This window comes from Dromaius novaehollandiae, chromosome 10 (assembly GCF_036370855.1).
Source record: "Dromaius novaehollandiae isolate bDroNov1 chromosome 10, bDroNov1.hap1, whole genome shotgun sequence".
NCBI lineage: Eukaryota > Metazoa > Chordata > Aves > Casuariiformes > Dromaiidae > Dromaius > Dromaius novaehollandiae.
The window spans coordinates 20,876,341-20,893,547 of record NC_088107.1 but is presented as its reverse complement, the minus strand read 5'-3'; the positions used below and the strand labels follow the sequence as shown (position 1 = coordinate 20,893,547).

The following is a 17,207-nucleotide window of genomic DNA, read 5'->3' as shown; positions in this document are numbered from 1 at the left end:
TGCTTTCCTTGATCAGACCTCGTTTTTATGGCAAATAATAAGGAAATCCTGTTTTCTTCACTATTAAACTTTTGGGGGACTTCCTGATCTTTTGAGATTCCTTGGATTTGTTTTGTTTTCCCTGGAGAGACTCTCTGCACAAAAATACAGCCTAACCTGCAAGGAGATTATCAAATATCTGCCGGCAGCTTGGTGGGGGTCCCTTTCTGTGTCTTAAGAGGAATATATATTTGTGTGATCACATAACATCTGGGAATCTTGATTCAGGCAAAGATACTTTTATCTAGTCTACCTGAATACCGACCAAGTAGATAATTTGGTAGAGTTTTAACTGAAAATAAACTTCTTAGAAATACATTAAAAGGAGTAGTTGTTTAAATATCATCAATATCCTAGTTTATTAAGTAGAGGCTTGCGTAATATATATGTTACCCATAAGAAGGAACACCCTCTGATTTCATTTCAGGAAGTACCTTATTTTGAGCTACAAAGCAGTAGGGAGGAAACTTGTTAAAGACAATTATTCCCTTATCTGCAGCTAATATAGATCTTTGCCAAACTGGAATGAGGTCTGATAAAGTGGAAAAGACTAAAGAAAGATTTATACACTTTACATTTAATTCTTTCTATCTTTTAAGCTTTGTCTGATCCAAGCAGCCGACTTTCAACATCCCCTCCTCCTCCTGCTATTGCTGTTCCCTTGTTAGAAATGGGATTCTCCCTCAGGCAAATCGCAAAAGCTATGGAAGCCACAGGTAATCTGTAATTATAATATCAGTTTATACTAAAAAATTAATTTAATAAGAAACACTTTTTTCCAGCAGAATACTTGATTTTTAAAATCTATAACCATTTATGGGGAAAAAACAGATTTTTCATTATAAATGATATAGTACAATTTTGAAGTGTGTTTTTTCTGCTTTCAGGTGCCAGAGGAGAAGCAGATGCCCAGAATATCACAGTGTTGGCCATGTGGATGATAGAGCATCCTGGGAATGAAGATGATGATGAGCCCCAGTCAGAAGGGACTGCAGATTCACGACATGGGACAATAGTCTCTGGAAGTGGTGGAAAATCTAGTGATCATTGTTATTTGCAGTCACCAGGTGATATCCCTTCTGCTGATGCCACTGAAATGGAGGAAGGCTTTAGTGAAAGGTAAAGCTTATCTATCTTCTAATTGTGTAAAATCTGTTGCTGAAAATGCAGATCTCACAAAGTGAGTGTTACTGGTAGAAAACTCTGGAATAACACTTTTGAATTGTGTTAGAACATGAATAAAAGCAAAGGTGCAATTAAACCAGGTTTATAGGGTGTGTTAATTTTACAGGACTCTTCATCTGCGGTTCTGGGCAGGGATGTAAGTTGAGCATCTTTCCTTAAAAAAAAAAAAAAAAAAAAAAAAAGAAAGGGGAATGAAAAAGTGAAGGCATGTAACTACATTTTGCCTGCAAGGCAAATAACAATAATAAAGAAAAATTAATTGGAATAATCTTTACCTTTCCCCTTTCCTTTCTGTTTTCCTCAGTGTGTTCATGAACATTTTTTTTTCCTGCCTTTTTTTTTTTTTAATAAATTCTTGGTTTGTCCAGGATGAAACTGAACTAAAGTTTATGTTCTTAACCATGTTCATGACCTGAGATCTAACCTATCTATTAATCAAGGAGGAAAGCTTTTTTCTTTTTTTTTATCCTATAAATAATGATTATATTGTTAAATCACAGTAGTTGGGAATCATTTTTATATTAGTAAAGTAAATTAGTAAATTTAAAGTACATCAGCTTTTTATTAGTAAAGAAGATGACAACTGCACCATTTATTTTGAGAACATTGTTATTCAAATTCCTTTACCCTAACAAGATACTCAGTTAAAGGTTTCCTCAGTTATTTTGTCTCAAGTAAACTTTCCTTTCCCAGAGAAATTGCAGATTTCAGTTGCGAGAAATAAATTACGTAACAAGAGTCAAACACTGGAATTCTTTTTTGCAAGAAAAAAGATTTTGGGCAAAAGGAATGATTGAGGCAGGGACAGAAATGTTGATTTATTTCTTTTAAAAAGAAAAAGAAACCTAGTTTATGCTATAGCTAACACTGACAACATAAAATGAATGCTCTCCCAACATTTCCACAATACTTGAGCACTATGGAATAGATGAATAGGTTTTGGCATTGCTGCATCTGTTTTCTTGAGGTAATTCTCATGGTCAAAAAGACTTGCAATAAATGTGCAGCAGCAGGACAGAAAATTTTTGAATTCCAAATTTCCTTTTTTTCTTTTGTGAAAGAAAGAAAGAATAAGTATGATCTTAGTATTTTTTCCCTTGTTTACTGTATATGGTTATTTAAAACTTACTTGTTCAATACAAATTCTCGTAGCCCTGATAATATGGATCATGCAGATAATGCAGCTTCTGCAAGTGGGCCTCCTTCTAGAAGTCGGTCAGCTGTTACAAGAAGACACAAGTTTGATTTAGCTGCCCGAACGTTGCTAGCACGAGCTGGTAAGTATATTAAGAGAATTCCAAGGCCTTTGCTAATCCAGTAAATTAGGAGAAGGAGGAATGAGAAGTTATAAAACTGTCATTTGAATATCTGTGTCAGTGTATGTTTAGCTTAATTGTTATGTGATAATTAAGTAGATAATGTTTAGCAGAAGAGTTAGAAATAAAACCAAGGGTTGAAAGTGCAGTTATCTTTATTACATGCAAAATAATGCACTACTTTCTTTTCTCACTTGAGCGGGACTATACCGCTCTGTACAGGCCCACAGAAATCAGAGTCGAAGAGAAGGGATATCTTTGCAGCAAGATCCAGGAGCTCTTTATGACTTCAACTTGGATGAGGAGTTGGAAATTGACCTTGATGATGAAGCGATGGAAGCTATGTTTGGGCAAGACCTGGCTAGTGATAATGATATTCTGGGAATGTGGATCCCAGAGGTATTGGATTGGCCTACCTGGGTGTGTGTGATTGCAGCGGGGGCTGCTTTAACTTACTGCTTTTTGCATGTTCGTATTTCTAAATTTAAAGTAACATGCATATGTTTATATCTGGTCTGAAAATATCTTACTAAATGCTAGCAGTGCTTAAAATCTTTTGTGCTCTGTAGCTTAACTTTAGATAAGAATAGTACTTATATGTGTTTCTTGCTCTGCACTTCTGCATGTCCACAGGTTATTTTTTTTCCTTTTTCTTCCCTGAAAGATGAGGATGGAACTAGAATAGTTGTTGTTTTTATGATACTGCTTAGAAATTCAGTAGGCATTCCAGATTGCTCAGCTGTGTTTGGGATAACAAACACAGTGGTAAATGTCTGTTTTAAAATAATAATGATTAAAAAAGTATAGCACCATGTGTGTGATTTCCCCACTTCTCAGTGTAATCACAGAACTTGAAAAACTTTTACTGTTTTTTCTTTTTTTAATCACTCTAGTGATACCTACATTTATGAGAACTCGGTATAGTTCAGTTCTGTAAAGTCAAGTCTAAAAAGTTCTGATATGTAGCAACATAATTTACACTTAAATCAGTTTTGCTCTCTTAATTTAGTCATGCCATGTTGTATGTCTCATCCTTTGAGAAGGATATGGTGACAGTCCTTGCATGGTTCCTCTGTTGTTGTGGAGTCTCCACAAAATACATCTGGAGTGGAAGAGAAATGTAAAAGCTGTAGTTTGCGTGTTTGGATTATTCATCTGAATTTGTCAAGCATGCTACAATGCTATAAACTTTCACTTCCTAATTATGCTATTACCTGACTGACAGGCAAGCAAGTTTCAGTATACATGTTTAAATTCCCAGAGAGCTTGTTTCAGTTGAGCTTCTTGATTAAAATTACTGACTTAAGGCAGAAATGTAATTCTAGAAAAATGAAATTCAGACAGAAACTCAGAATGTATTAACATGAATGCTAATTATTGTTGCTCAGTAAATATACAGTCTGATTGTCTGAGTGAGAACAGTGGATTTTTTCTTTGTTGCATCTAGTCTCAGTCAAGTTCTGAGAAGTATCAGATAATTCAAAGACAGCATTGATTGTGAATTAGCTAAGTGATATGTAAAAAGTTATATTGTAAAGAATATTGAGGTAAAACTGAAATGAAATAGGAAAATCACATCCTCTGAAACTTTACTTCCCACTTTTTTTCCTGATCTGAAATGTTTTTCTCTTCCTTGTGTCATAAATTGCCTGTTTCTGCTTTGCTTTTGTGAAAGTCACCCATGTAAAATTATCACACTGTGTGTGTACTAAAAATGGATGGGAACATCCCTAACAATAGAGGCGCATTTTTAAAGCTAATATGAGGATATTAATTCTGTATAAATAACAAATGAAAATCTTACTATGCAGCACGTTTGTGAATCTGAAGACAGAGAAGAAGTAGTGGTTTGTGAACTGTGTGAATCCAGTGTTGTCAGCTTCAATCAACACATGAAGAGAAACCATCCAGGCTGCGGCCGCAGTGCGAATCGTCAGGGCTATCGTAGCAATGGTTCTTATGTAGATGGATGGTTTGGTGGTGAATGTGGAAGTGGAAATCCTTACTATTTATTGTGTGGCATCTGCAGAGAGAAATACTTAGCCCTGAAGAGTAAAGCTAAAACATCAACTTCAGAAAGGTACAGAAGTAAAAGGCAGTGGAATACTGTGTGTGAAGAAAGGAAACAGCTTAGAAGTATTTCCTAACATCACCATTTTAAGAACCTGTTTGAGGGAATTAAAATTTAGCTAAAATTGCCAAATTCTGCTGCTAAAAATTAGCAGAATTCTTGACTTCATCTGTTTGTACTGAGGCTTAAAATCTTTCTGTATTCAACAAAGGCTTATTCAGAAAAAGTTGTCTTGATCTTTCCTTTTTTCTTTTTTAATGTTTAAAAAAATGAATTATCTGTTGGAATCTTACATACTCTTGTCCATTTGAGAATTTCTTTTTTCAGTTTTGTCTGATAATTACAGTACTTCTTATGGGCCTTTTTCACATTAGTACTGCAAAATGCTCCCCCCTCGTCCCCCCACTTTTAGAAGCCCTTTTATTCATTTCTCTCTTCCTAGTCATTTTCAGAAATCATGTATACATTGACCTAACAGTAAATCAAATTTAAAGCATGTATGCATATTTATGTAAAATATTGGAGCCATGAAGTTATTTTGTTTTCTTTTTGTTTTTTTTACATATAGATACAAAGGTCAGGCTCCTGATTTAATAGGTAAACAAGACAGTGTCTATGAAGGTATGTTTATAAATTTTTCAAGGTGTTAAATACTTCACAAATGCACAATATTTTTATTTTTCCTTAAAAATAGTTGCATGCAAATGAACCTGTCATGAAACTGTACTTAAAGGTGTACTTTAAAATCTTCAGACTAGATTTAGTATTTTAATGTTTTAAAAATCCAAATGGAAAAAATGAATGTCTCTCTTTTTTTCTTCCCCCCCCCCCCCCCCCCCCCCCATTCCTATTCTTCATGTCCTTTCCACGTCCTTCAAGTAGATGAAGTGGCCAGTACTGTAAATTTGGGTGGTGTGGTATCGAGGGTAGATGTAACATGCAGAGCTGCACATATAAAGCCTTATGCTCAAACATATTTTGCCCACCCCGTTGGTAGGACAGGTTTATTAGCATAAGCTAGAATCTCAAAAGAATCTGGCATTAGGCTCTCTAATATTTTTCTGCCTTTTTGCTAGCTGAGTGTGTCTTGAGGATGTCTTTTACTGTTAAACAGTTTTTTCCAGTGACTGTGGAAAACCCTTCCCAAGTGGTTCTTTGATTCTGGGTATTTTGTAGCTTGTATGATCACAGTTTTATGAGTTTCCACATCTGAGTATTTAAGAAAGCACAAGTGAGACCTCCAGTAGTTAAGGGAAAGTTCAACATCTACCATACAATGATGTTAAGATTCTACCGTATGAGGGGTAAGATAGAGGGGGGGGCGGGATCAGCAAATATAAGTTGGCTTCTGTGTAAATAGCTGAGAAGTGAAAGGAGTGCATAATTGAATTGCAAATACAGTGTTAAAATTTTTTTTCTGGGAGGGAAAAGCAAAAGCCTGGATGTATAATCATGACCTGAGAATTTTTTGCTTTTTGATTATGATTTAAAGCACAACTGTATGTCCGTATTTCTCACTATTTTCCAGGTTTGGGAGTTGTCTTCTGGTATATGTGATGTCCAGAACTTCTCATTTGTGTATTTTAAAGCCAGCTAGTTTGATGCTTCAGAGAGTCATAATCATATTTTGCTTAAACTTGTGAGATGTCTTACATAAAACTTATTTGCAGTAGAAATAAAGATCAAATTTAATGGAAGGGGGCAAGAGGGGGGTTTTGTTTTTGCTTTTGGTGATTTACTGGGTTGTTTACTATGACAACACTTGAGACAGGAGTTTTGAAGACTATTAGTTTTCAGATTGCAATTCCTATTTTATACCCTAAATTTGTTAGGTGTTTTTAATTCATTAATATTGTTTACTACTTTTAGGTTTTGTAACCAAGTCTAACTCTATTTCTCCAATTCTAGAAGACTGGGATATGTTAGATGTAGATGAAGATGAAAAGCTGACAGGAGAAGAGGAGTTTGAATTGCTGGCTGGACCCCTTGGTTTAAATGATCGTCGTATTGTGCCTGAGCCTGTACAGTTCCCTGACAGTGATCCTCTGGGTGCATCAGTTGCAATGGTGACAGCCACCAACAGTATGGAAGAAACATTGATGCAAATAGGTAAATTTCAGATGAATTCTGTTTGAAGTACAAGTATCTCCTGTTTATTGTGATTTTAAAGGGATAATACAGAAGTATTTTGAGGACAGTTTTCCCTGCCTCTCACCATCAGGAAATGAAGATGTGATTCTAATGGTTCTAAAGAACCTTCAGAAGGTTCTAAATTTTCCTTTTATTTTAGAGAAGTTACAATGGGGGCATAAGGCATTTATATTGACAGAAGGCTAGAAGCTCCGATTTGCTAATAACATGACTACAGTCCTACAGTGGATGCCAGCAGCATGTGCAAAACTCAAGGGAAGTTTCTTAGATTTAAGTTGGGACTTAGTAACCATCCTGTTGACATACAAGATCAGTATTTAAGTTTGTAGACCCCTCTAATGGCAGAGCAAACAGAGGAATTAACTTGAATATTATCATATTGTTGCCCATCTGTCCTTGAAAATGAGGAATAATTGAATTGTGTAGAATTTTAGGAGTGTTTTTTCCTCTCAGTGATAATCACTACAATTCTATATGTATGAAATGTTGAGAACTTAATGAGTAATTTACAAACTTAGGCCTAACTTGCTTTTGTGTTTATTATTGTACGATAATTTTTTATTCCTCTTTAAATGTTAACGTGAATCATCATTATTTCAAAGGCTGTCATGGCTCTATAGAAAAAAGTTCTTCTGGCAGGATAACCTTAGGAGAACAAGCAGCTGCTCTAGTAAATCCGCATGACCGTGTTATGGCGCTAAGAAGAGTGACAGCAGCTGCCCAGGTCCTCCTTGCAAGAACTATGGTTATGAGAGCACTGTCGCTTTTGTCTGTCAGGTATGTGGCATCCTTGGCAACACTTATACCTGTTCATTTGGAAGCAGTTACCAACTTATGTTTGCTAGGGATGCAGTTTTAAGCTATTTGGGAAAGTGACTCTTGTTTTATATACTTGTATCATATTATTAAGAGGAAAAGCTTGGTTGATTTCATTCTTTTGAACCCTATATTCAAACTTTGTGAAACAGATTTCTACATCTTATATGGAAAGGGGAATCCAATAGCATCAGCCATCCAAAACATAGATGCTGTGTTTGTTAATGGGTTTTTGTTCAAGATAAGTATTAGAACTTAGAGGTAAATGTTAGAGGAAAGAAGATGTAGTATAGGAGACGATGGGAGATGAGAATTTAAATTCTGGCTCTGCACAAAATCCCTGTGCAACTGTGAAGAAGTCACACAGATTTCATATCCACATGTGCTTATTACCATGGTAAACTGTAAAAAAGAGCTATCCATGTAACTTTGTTTATGACTGATTCCAGGTAAGCACATGGATTTTTGCTAAGACAAGGCTATAATGTTGTTTGCCTTCATCTGCAGCTTAAAAAAGGGGGGTTGGAGTGGGCTGCAGCTTTACTTCTCTCTCTTCCCCCTCCCCCTAAGTGGTAACAATATCTGGCTAATCAAACAGTCAGTGTTCACTAATGTTTCAGGAGCAATTTTAACCAAATATTACTTTCTTTAAAAATACAGTAACGAAACAACACTTATATTCATTTTTGACAGTGGTTCCAGTTGTAGCCTGGCAGCTGGTCTTGAGTCCTTGGGATTAACAGATATCCGAACTTTGGTTCGTTTGATGTGCCTCGCTGCTGCAGGGAGAGCAGGCCTCTCCACAAGTCCCTCCACTGTGTCAAGTTCAGCAGAGCGATCTAGAGGAATACACAGCAAAACAAGCAAGCCAATATCTTGTCTTGCCTATCTGAGTACGGCAGTAGGCTGTTTGGCGTCAAACACTCCTAGTGCTGCAAAGCTGCTGGTACAATTATGTACACAGGTAGGACTGTTACCTCAACACAAACATTATATCAAATTTCTTGTATGTGAGATGAAGCAATACATTTTCTAGATATTAATACTTTGTGCTGTCTTTTATCTTCTGAACTGTGAGACTGTATTCAGCTTGAGGATCTCCTTGGAGTTCTTATTTATGGCTTAGCACAAGGATATGTTTTATTGTTGTATTTTTTTTGCTGGCTCTGCAAATGATGGTTTGCATATGGATGTTTCCGTTAAGACCGTGGTTTTGCAAGGCTGAAGCCTGGAATTCCATATTGTACATGATTTTTGCATGTTAAAAAAATACTGTTTGGGAACTGAGAATTTCTGCAAAAAAATTGTAAATTTGTAAAACTGTGTATGATTTGTTCAGGGTTTTTTTCTGAAATCGAGGGGGTTGGTTAATCTATATATCTCTCTATCTATCTATTTATTTATTTATTTTATAGAATTTGATTTCTGCAGCAACTGGTGTAAACTTGACAACAGTTGATGATCCAATTCAGCGAAAATTTTTGCCAAGCTTTTTAAGAGGAATTGCAGAAGAGAACAAACTTGTAACATCTCCAAATTTTGTGGTTACTCAGGCACTTGTAGCATTGTTGGCAGACAAAGGGGCCAAACTGAGACCAAATTATGATAAAGCAGAAATTGAAAAGAAAGGTATGATGTGGTTTTAATTTATTGTTTACCATTGTTAATTACTTAATCCTTGGTTCCTCATTTATGTTTAAGTAGAGACTTGCTAGAATATAATACATATACTCTCAGTGTTTAAAAATGTACAAAACCTGTTTTAATCTGGGTACTTTTGTAGTTTAATATCATAGCACACATTTTATTTAGAAATGTGATTTTATTTCGTAGTTGCATCTTCTCCACCTTTAAAAGAAATCTAAGCATTTAGAAGTATTCAAGGCCATATAGCTAAGGCAATCAGCCTTAGTTGTGCCACATAATGAAGTTAAGGGGAATAACATTCCTGCCGCCAAAGTACTTTTCTGTCTGGGAGACAGAAAGTTGGGCTGCTGCTGCTGTGAGAGGTCAGGAAACAGCAAAGCAATCGCTGTGCCTCAACACCAGGCTGTTGCTGTGGTAAGGGGAGGGAAGGACATAGCAGTAACAGCAGCTTATCTGTGTCAGAGGAGACATCTTCCATTTAGACAGCACTTGCTGCTTGAATGACCATTTTCTATATGTTGGGAATAAGACTATTCTTTTTTTTTTCCCCTTTTTTTGGTGAAGTTTTAAAGGGGGTTATTTTTCTCTAGTTACCAGAAAAGCATTTTTTCTAGTGGTTAACATGATTGTAACTTTCTGCATAAAATGTTTGTTGATCTTTCTCTTCTTTCTGGAATTATGGCTAATGCTGTATTCATTTGTGCAATTCTGTTCGTACTCATTTGGGCATCATCTCATTGTTTTGTTTAAGCAGGTTTAATTGCCCATTTGTATGCCCATCCTTCCTATGATCCTTCTGCTGTAGGCCCTCTGGAGCTGGCTAACGCACTAGCAGCTTGCTGCCTTTCTTCAAGGTTATCTTCACAACATAGGCAGTGGGCTGCTCAGCAGCTGGTGCGAACTCTTGCAGCACATGATCGAGATAATCAAACTACTCCTCAGACCCTTGCTGATATGGGGGGAGACTTACGAAAATGTTCTTTCATAAAATTAGAGGCTCATCAGAACCGGGTAAGCATGATTCCTACCAAAATTGCATGAATTTTAATATTAGACTTTTTTTGTAAAATACAGAAAAAGTAAAATTACTACTACTTTTTTTTTTTTCCATAAATATGCTAATTGGAATGATTTCCCACAAGAAGTAACTCGGTGATAAAGTTAGTTATTGCTTGAGGATACCTCTGATGCAAAAAAATGCATAGCTTCTTTAAAGCTTCATTTAAAGGAGACATGAACTATCTTCACAGTACATGAAGTCAACTGAATCACTACAGATCTTTTCTTAGACTAGATCTTAATTTGCATTAATTTGTCTGTAATCACAGTTAATGTCTTTGTCCAGTATTCTGCACAACAGTGGCTTGTGGAGCATGAACCTGAACAGTGTGCCGCATCCTTACGAAGTGCACTTAATTACACCATACTGTAGAAGGAGAAAGATGTAGCTTGTTTGCTTGACTGTTATAGCAGATTTAAATAATCAAGTTAATGCTTTGTGCTGATGGTTAATGTTTTCATTAATATTTATATTAGTGAACAAATATACCTAAGCTTTAGGTTTAAACTCTGATTTTGCTATGATAATAATAATTTTCATTTTTGTAGGTCATGACATGTGTTTGGTGCAACAAAAAGGGACTTCTGGCAACTAGTGGAAATGATGGCACCATAAGAGTATGGAATGTTACAAAAAAGCAATATTCATTGCAACAAACGTGTGTGCTCAACAAATTGTAAGTTGATTCTTTATAAAAGTCAAATAATTAACTTAAGCTGCGATCATGCAAGATAGTGAAAAGGGCCCAATTCCACAATATCTCCTGCACAAATATTCTCCTGCTTTTTCTTTGGGACTTTTGCTGTGTTGTGTTTATGGCATGCAAAGTAAATTAAATGGCTTAAAACTGAAAAGAGAACTTAAATTTCAAGGTGGTAAGAGGTAATATACGGAGATCATGCTAAAACCGTTTAAAAATATTCTTAATAAATTCATCTAGTGATGAATGAGTAAAATAAGAACTCTAAAGGACTGTCATATGAAAGCAAATATCAGATATTCCTTCAGTTGGCTTCAGTGGGCAGTTCAAAGGATACACGTGATATTTACAAACGTGGTGGTTCTGGTCAAATGTTGAAAAACTAATTTCTGACCTTTTGGGCATCAGGAGCTTAGAATAATAGTCCATCATGAAAGTGTCTGGGAAATATTATGGTATCATTTGCATGTCACATCCCTGAGGGTGAACATTCAAATTCTGTATAAATTGACTTAAAGATTTTAGAATTTTGTTTATGATTCGTCAACAGTCTCTTTAATAAAATCCCTGACAAATAATAATGGAATTTTCTGAAACTAGTAAATGGAGCTAGTCTGAACCAAAACAGATGGAAATAAATAAATAATAAGTAATGCTTTAGCCTCGCTAAGAAGTGTTGAAAGGATGTTCAACTGGTTGTGGAATGGGACAAAGAACACTTACAGCTATCTCTTAAAGGCTTCTAGCTCCAAAGTTGAGGTGGGTCAGTATGTTGATGCCTTTCATTAATTACAACATCCTGAGCAGTAGTCCAGCTTGCACTGCGTTATGCTTAGACAGAAAAGGGTTTGGGGGTTGCTGAAAGACAAGTACATTTTATGAATTAGGTTTAGGGTTTTTTTTACCTAGAAAAATGAAAAATGGCAGACAAGTATTAGTCTCTTTCATTGAAAATAGAAGATGAGACATCCGTTAGTCACACAGATTCTGTTTTACGCTACAGAGGACATTAAGTTCAGAACAAGTGTAATTAGTGAAGATTCTTAATGAGAACCTTTTAAAAATGCAGTCAAGTCAAGCATGTTCAACAGGGATGACACTTCTAAGATGGTTAGCCCTTGGAGCTGATCAAATGCCTTATTTCAAAAATGAATGATAGAGTAATTTTAACGACTTCTGAGTTGCATGTATTTAACCATTAATCAATTGTTTTATTTCTTCTATAATTGATTTGTAAATTTTCACTGGTGACAGCTTAACTACATGCCATGGAGAAATGAAGTTGTTGGTGGTACTTATTTAAGGAATTCTTACTATGTGCAGTCCCATCAGTTGTGCCAAAACAATTGTATATGGTACTGAGAACCTATCAGTAGAATAGATATGTAATTTTTAATTTGCTCTTAGTGTCTCTTTAAAAGAAATCCAAATGTTTAAGTGTATGGAAACCCAGAATAACTTGACCTTTATTTTGCATTTTTTTCTTGCAATTCTTGAAGTTGAATTTGTTCACTGAGTTTTACAGCATTTACCATGCATAGAAGTATTGGCACAAGAGAGTTGGGTGACTTACAAAAAGGAGTGAGAAAATAGGTTGGGATGAGTTCGTAATCTGGTCCAGTTGTTAAACACTTGGAGTTGTTAGGCACTCCAGTCCGGATATGTAAACATATGAGTTGAAACACCTTAGACACCTGAATACTGGAATTCTTAAATCCAAGTTTAGATTCTGTTTTCCACTGAGTGCCAAGATTTGGGTACACTTCTCAGAGTTGAAGCAACTGGGGGAGAAGAGTAACCTAATTAATTAAAATAGTATTTACATATAATTAACATGATATTTAAATGTTTCATTAAATCCATTGTAAGAATAAATTAAAATTAATACCTTGGTACAGAATGAAGAAACAATAGTGTATTAGATGGCTGTTTCATGATGATTTCTGTGCAGTCTTTTTAGTACTTGTTTGCTTGCTCCTGTTGTAGATGCTGCTTTAAAGGGATAAACAGGATGATGTACAACTTGACTTCAGAAGATAGTAATGAGATTATTATCCAGGGGACAGAGAAGTGTGCTTCCATTACAGCACATTCAGAATTCAGTACTTTCAAGAACTTGATTGTTAATGATTTCAATAATGTTTTTAAATACAAGCACAGCACAGCACAATTCTAATTGTATTAATTGTTGTGGTAGAAAACTGTCAGTTCATCTTTAAAGTTAGAATCTTCTTTTTTAGCCCTTAGAGATGACCAGATGAACAGGCATTGTCCTCTCTCTCTCCTCTCTCTCTCTCTCTCTCTCTCTCTCTCCCTCCCTCCCTCTCTCTCTCTCTCTCTCTCTCTCTCTTTTTTTTTTTTTTTTTTTTTTTTTATAGGTTTATCTCCGCTTCTTGTGAGGTTGCTTTTTGTTTTTCTGAGGTTGGGAGGAGTATTGTTTAAATGTTACCAGATGGTACAATATTAGTATCTGTTCTGTTAATTTTTTATGTTAATAATAGTCATAGCATCATATTATCTGCTGCATTCACAAATAAAATGTCTTCTGCTTGAATAAACCACACCAAGATGCTCTTCTTATATCTCAAAAAATAAAAGGGCAATACAGTAGCTTGCCTACAAGAAGCATCCTGGCTACATTGTAGCTTTCATTTTCCTGTTGCTAAAACAGATAAAACCTGTGCCCTTCAAAGGCAATAGAACATACCAGTGGTCCCACTGCAGTTAGCCAAATAAACTCTTAAGATAGAATTTAGACTTTTTAAGGCAGTTCAACAGTGCTGTAACAGGAGGAAATGTTTAGACTGGAATTAGTAGCAAGGTGGTACTTCTTTAATTTACTTGGTCTAAGCTATTCTGTTTCATTTCATAACTTCCCAGAACGTTTTCCCTTCACCAAAGATGCTTTTTGCTAAGTTTGAGATGTATCCATGTAGGTAGGTAAAGTTAGAGATAATTAGCATCAACCTTCTAATTGAAACCTAACTTCAAACTTCTATTGTGGAAATAACTGGTATCTCATTCTATAATTTGGAGAGATTTTAAATGAAATGTAGAACTATGAGCAGAAAGATACACTTCCTATGTAAAACAGCAACGATGGCAGAAGAATTCCAGATTTTAACTTGGATATTTCATGAATTCTATGTTTTCCTGTCTTCTACAAGAGAATACCCTTTTTTAAGTTCATTTTTTTATTGTGTTGTAGAGAAGGTGATTCTGAAGAAAGTCTAGGGTCACCTAGTGACCTCAGTTTGTCTCTTGTCTGTTGGAGCATCAGTGGCAAGTACCTGGCCGGAGCTACGGAAAAGATGGTGAACATATGGCAAGTCAACGGTACGTTCTAACCCTAACTACCTCTGAATTACTTTACGGTGCAGCTAATTTTGGGGGAAAATGCTAAGTTATAGAATATTTGTTTAGGTATTTGAGTGTGTGTGCTTTCCAATTTAAATGTCTACCTTCCTCCATAAAATCTTGTAAACCCTATGTAATTAAAGGCACTAATCACAAATGGATGTGTGCCTTAAATTATGTCAGTAGAAAACTGAACAACAAGTATGAAGCCTTGTAATCTGTTACTGAATCAAAAATGTTTAGGTTTGAGACTTGCTATTAGCAGTTTTCATCTATAAATGCTATCTTCTTGTAGTCTCCAAGAGTTATCTTTCTAAATGAGGCATCAAGGATGACAAAATTGACTGAAACAGATGCAGGGAGGGTTTGCTAGAGCAATAAGGTAGATGGAAAACCTTCTAATGAGAGTGGAATGAGAGAGTTTGCTTTGTTTAGTTGAACAAGAGAGTCTCACAGGAGGAAGATTATGAATAAACGCATTAGGAAGATAAGCACTAGCAAAGAGAAGCCCATGGAGAAAAAGCAGCTGTGTAAGCAAATGGATAGTGTTGACACAAAAAGAAATGGAAATAAATTGGCCATGAATAACTAAAGGAAATCAGAAAGTTTCTAATGCTTGAAGGATCTTGATCTAAAATAGTTTAAAAGGAGGAATGACAACTGGGGAAGAAGTACTTTAAAATGGATTAGATGAATTTATGAATGAAACTGCATAGTGTTACAGAGGACTGAACCTGATCCATGAAAGGTCCTTCCCAATTCCTCACTGCAGTTTGCAGTTTATCTTTAAATGGATTCTCTTCTGATATTTTCCTTCAGAACGCCTCTGAGAGAAGACTGTTAGTCACATTGTCATTTGAAATTTCTGACGATTGATTGATTGTTTTGTTCGTATGAAAATCACTGATTACTGTCTGACAATTGTGGATGTTTTCATATAGATGAGGTCCAGTAGGCATTTGTGGTGCTTTAAGATGCTTAGTATTTCAATTATCCTTTTTTCCCCTCATCTTAGTATACAGTTCATAAGAAAAGTATAGAAGTTTTTTAGTAGTGAAGAACTTAACTTTCTCCTTTTAACAAAATTGTCTAACTTGACTGAGATTGGAGATTTGTTAGCTAGCTTTTGTCAGTGTAGATCCATTGCATCATAGTCTTGCACCTTATGTGCATTTGTAGCTTGTGTCCTAGCTGTAAACGTGGTCTCTTGGTATTTTCCCATGGAAAGTGGTTTTTCTATTGTCTTTTCTTTATGAAGATGAAGTAGTACTAAAAGACTTTTTGGGCTCTTAGGAGGAAAAGGATTATTAGATCTTCAGCCTCACTGGGTGTCTGCTCTGGCTTGGCCAGAAGAAGGGCCAGCTGCTCCGTGGACAGGCGATGCTCCAGAATTATTATTAATTGGTCGTATGGATGGATCTCTCGGACTTATTGAAGTTGTAGATGTTTCAACCATGCACCGGCTAGAACTGGAACACTGCTACAGAAAGGATGGTATGTGACCATATCAGTATTTAAATACAGATTAAAATTACAGTTTTTTCCCAACTTTTTTTTAAAAGCAAATATATAATCTAATTTTATTTATTGCTCATGGGGGTACCACTTCTGGCACCTTTCTACCAAACTTCATTCGTGCTCCTGAGAGGAGGAAAGATTGTGGGGTCTGAATCTGCACCCTGGTTACCCCTACAGTGAAGGCAAACAGTTTGTAGTAGGCCCAGCCCCACATTCCTTGCTGTCACATAAATGCAATATAGGTTTTCTGCAACATCTGTTCTGCCTACAGAGAGCGTTAGTCTCATTTAAATTCCTGAATTATTGTCACTTCTCCTGTATAGTTCCATTCCCAGGGGAAGTCAAATAGCACATCTTTGGTAGTGTTATGTGGTTTTGCATATTGCTGTGATAGAATAAGCCTCTTCAGGAAAAGTTGCAGAGTTTTTAGCACTTGTAGGTAGAAGCAATATTGAGGCAATATGTATTTACGACCAAAGGCTCAAGTTGCTTTTGGTACTTTTCTTAGAAGCATCCCTATGCATTCCTGTCTCTTCCTATCTCCGATGCATTTATAAGATTCAGTCTACATTTTTTTTTAACCTAACGTAGTTCTTTTCACAATGTCTGTATTATGTTTCAGAATGGAAATAATCCAGTCTTGGACAGGGTAATTTTTTGCCTTTTTCCTTAGGAAATTTTATTAGCAAATACATAAACTTAAGAGGAATAAATACAGTAATTTTAATGAAAAGGAAGAATAATGAAAGAAATCTTACAGAACAGGCTTAACAGCTGTGATTACAGTGGCACTCAGATTTATGTTTACTGTACAAATTCAAGAAAATTTTCAAGCAAAAAGTACGTTAGTTAACCTTGATGGTGGGGGGAGGTTGTTCCACATTTTGTATTTCGGGCTGTTGCACTGTAAAAAGGTACTTTGGCAGAAGTGAAGTTCAATTTAGTTTAATTAATGTTGTGTTGTTTGTTCTTGTAGTGTCTGTCACATGCCTTGCCTGGTTGAGTGAAGACAGACCATTTGCAGTTGGCTATTCAGATGGAAAATTGCTAATAGGAACAAAGGAACCACTTGAAAAAGGAGCAATTGTTCTAGTTGATGCACATAAGGTAGAGTTAGTCTTTTTGAAATGAATGCATAATTTTTGTGGATAAAGAACTGTTCAGGCTATTATCTGTATTTGAAAGCTATTTATAAAATCAAATGCAGAGAATCAGCTGCCAGCGATAATTTTTATACTTTTTTTAAATTTGGCTGAATGGTCCTCAAAATAGATGTAAAAGTATAAAAATTATCACTTTTTGCTAGAAGAGGTAATGAAGTTTATGCAATTCTAGATTTAAAAGACT

The 17,207-nt window shown here is 35.7% G+C and overlaps 1 protein-coding gene across 7 annotated transcripts in view; it reads left to right on the top strand.

Moving 5' to 3' along the window:
* HERC1 (HECT and RLD domain containing E3 ubiquitin protein ligase family member 1) overlaps positions 1 to 17,207 on the top strand; it is a 108,629-nt gene that overhangs the window by 72,652 nt on the left and 18,770 nt on the right. For 4 of the 7 annotated variants that reach the window (XM_064517527.1, XM_064517523.1, XM_064517526.1 and 1 more), the window contains exons 41-55: positions 639 to 755; positions 927 to 1,158; positions 2,377 to 2,501; positions 2,740 to 2,960; positions 4,352 to 4,620; positions 5,180 to 5,232; positions 6,520 to 6,720; positions 7,365 to 7,539; positions 8,272 to 8,542; positions 8,994 to 9,207; positions 9,980 to 10,236; positions 10,834 to 10,961; positions 14,194 to 14,321; positions 15,636 to 15,836; positions 16,837 to 16,967. In XM_064517527.1, the coding sequence (XP_064373597.1) occupies positions 639 to 755; positions 927 to 1,158; positions 2,377 to 2,501; positions 2,740 to 2,960; positions 4,352 to 4,620; positions 5,180 to 5,232; positions 6,520 to 6,720; positions 7,365 to 7,539; positions 8,272 to 8,542; positions 8,994 to 9,207; positions 9,980 to 10,236; positions 10,834 to 10,961; positions 14,194 to 14,321; positions 15,636 to 15,836; positions 16,837 to 16,967 (2,723 nt within the window). The remainder of the gene's footprint in view (positions 1 to 638; positions 756 to 926; positions 1,159 to 2,376; positions 2,502 to 2,739; positions 2,961 to 4,351; positions 4,621 to 5,179; positions 5,233 to 6,519; positions 6,721 to 7,364; positions 7,540 to 8,271; positions 8,543 to 8,993; positions 9,208 to 9,979; positions 10,237 to 10,833; positions 10,962 to 14,193; positions 14,322 to 15,635; positions 15,837 to 16,836; positions 16,968 to 17,207) is intronic. The other 3 variants (XM_064517524.1, XM_064517525.1, XM_026113421.2) reach the window with 3 other exon arrangements.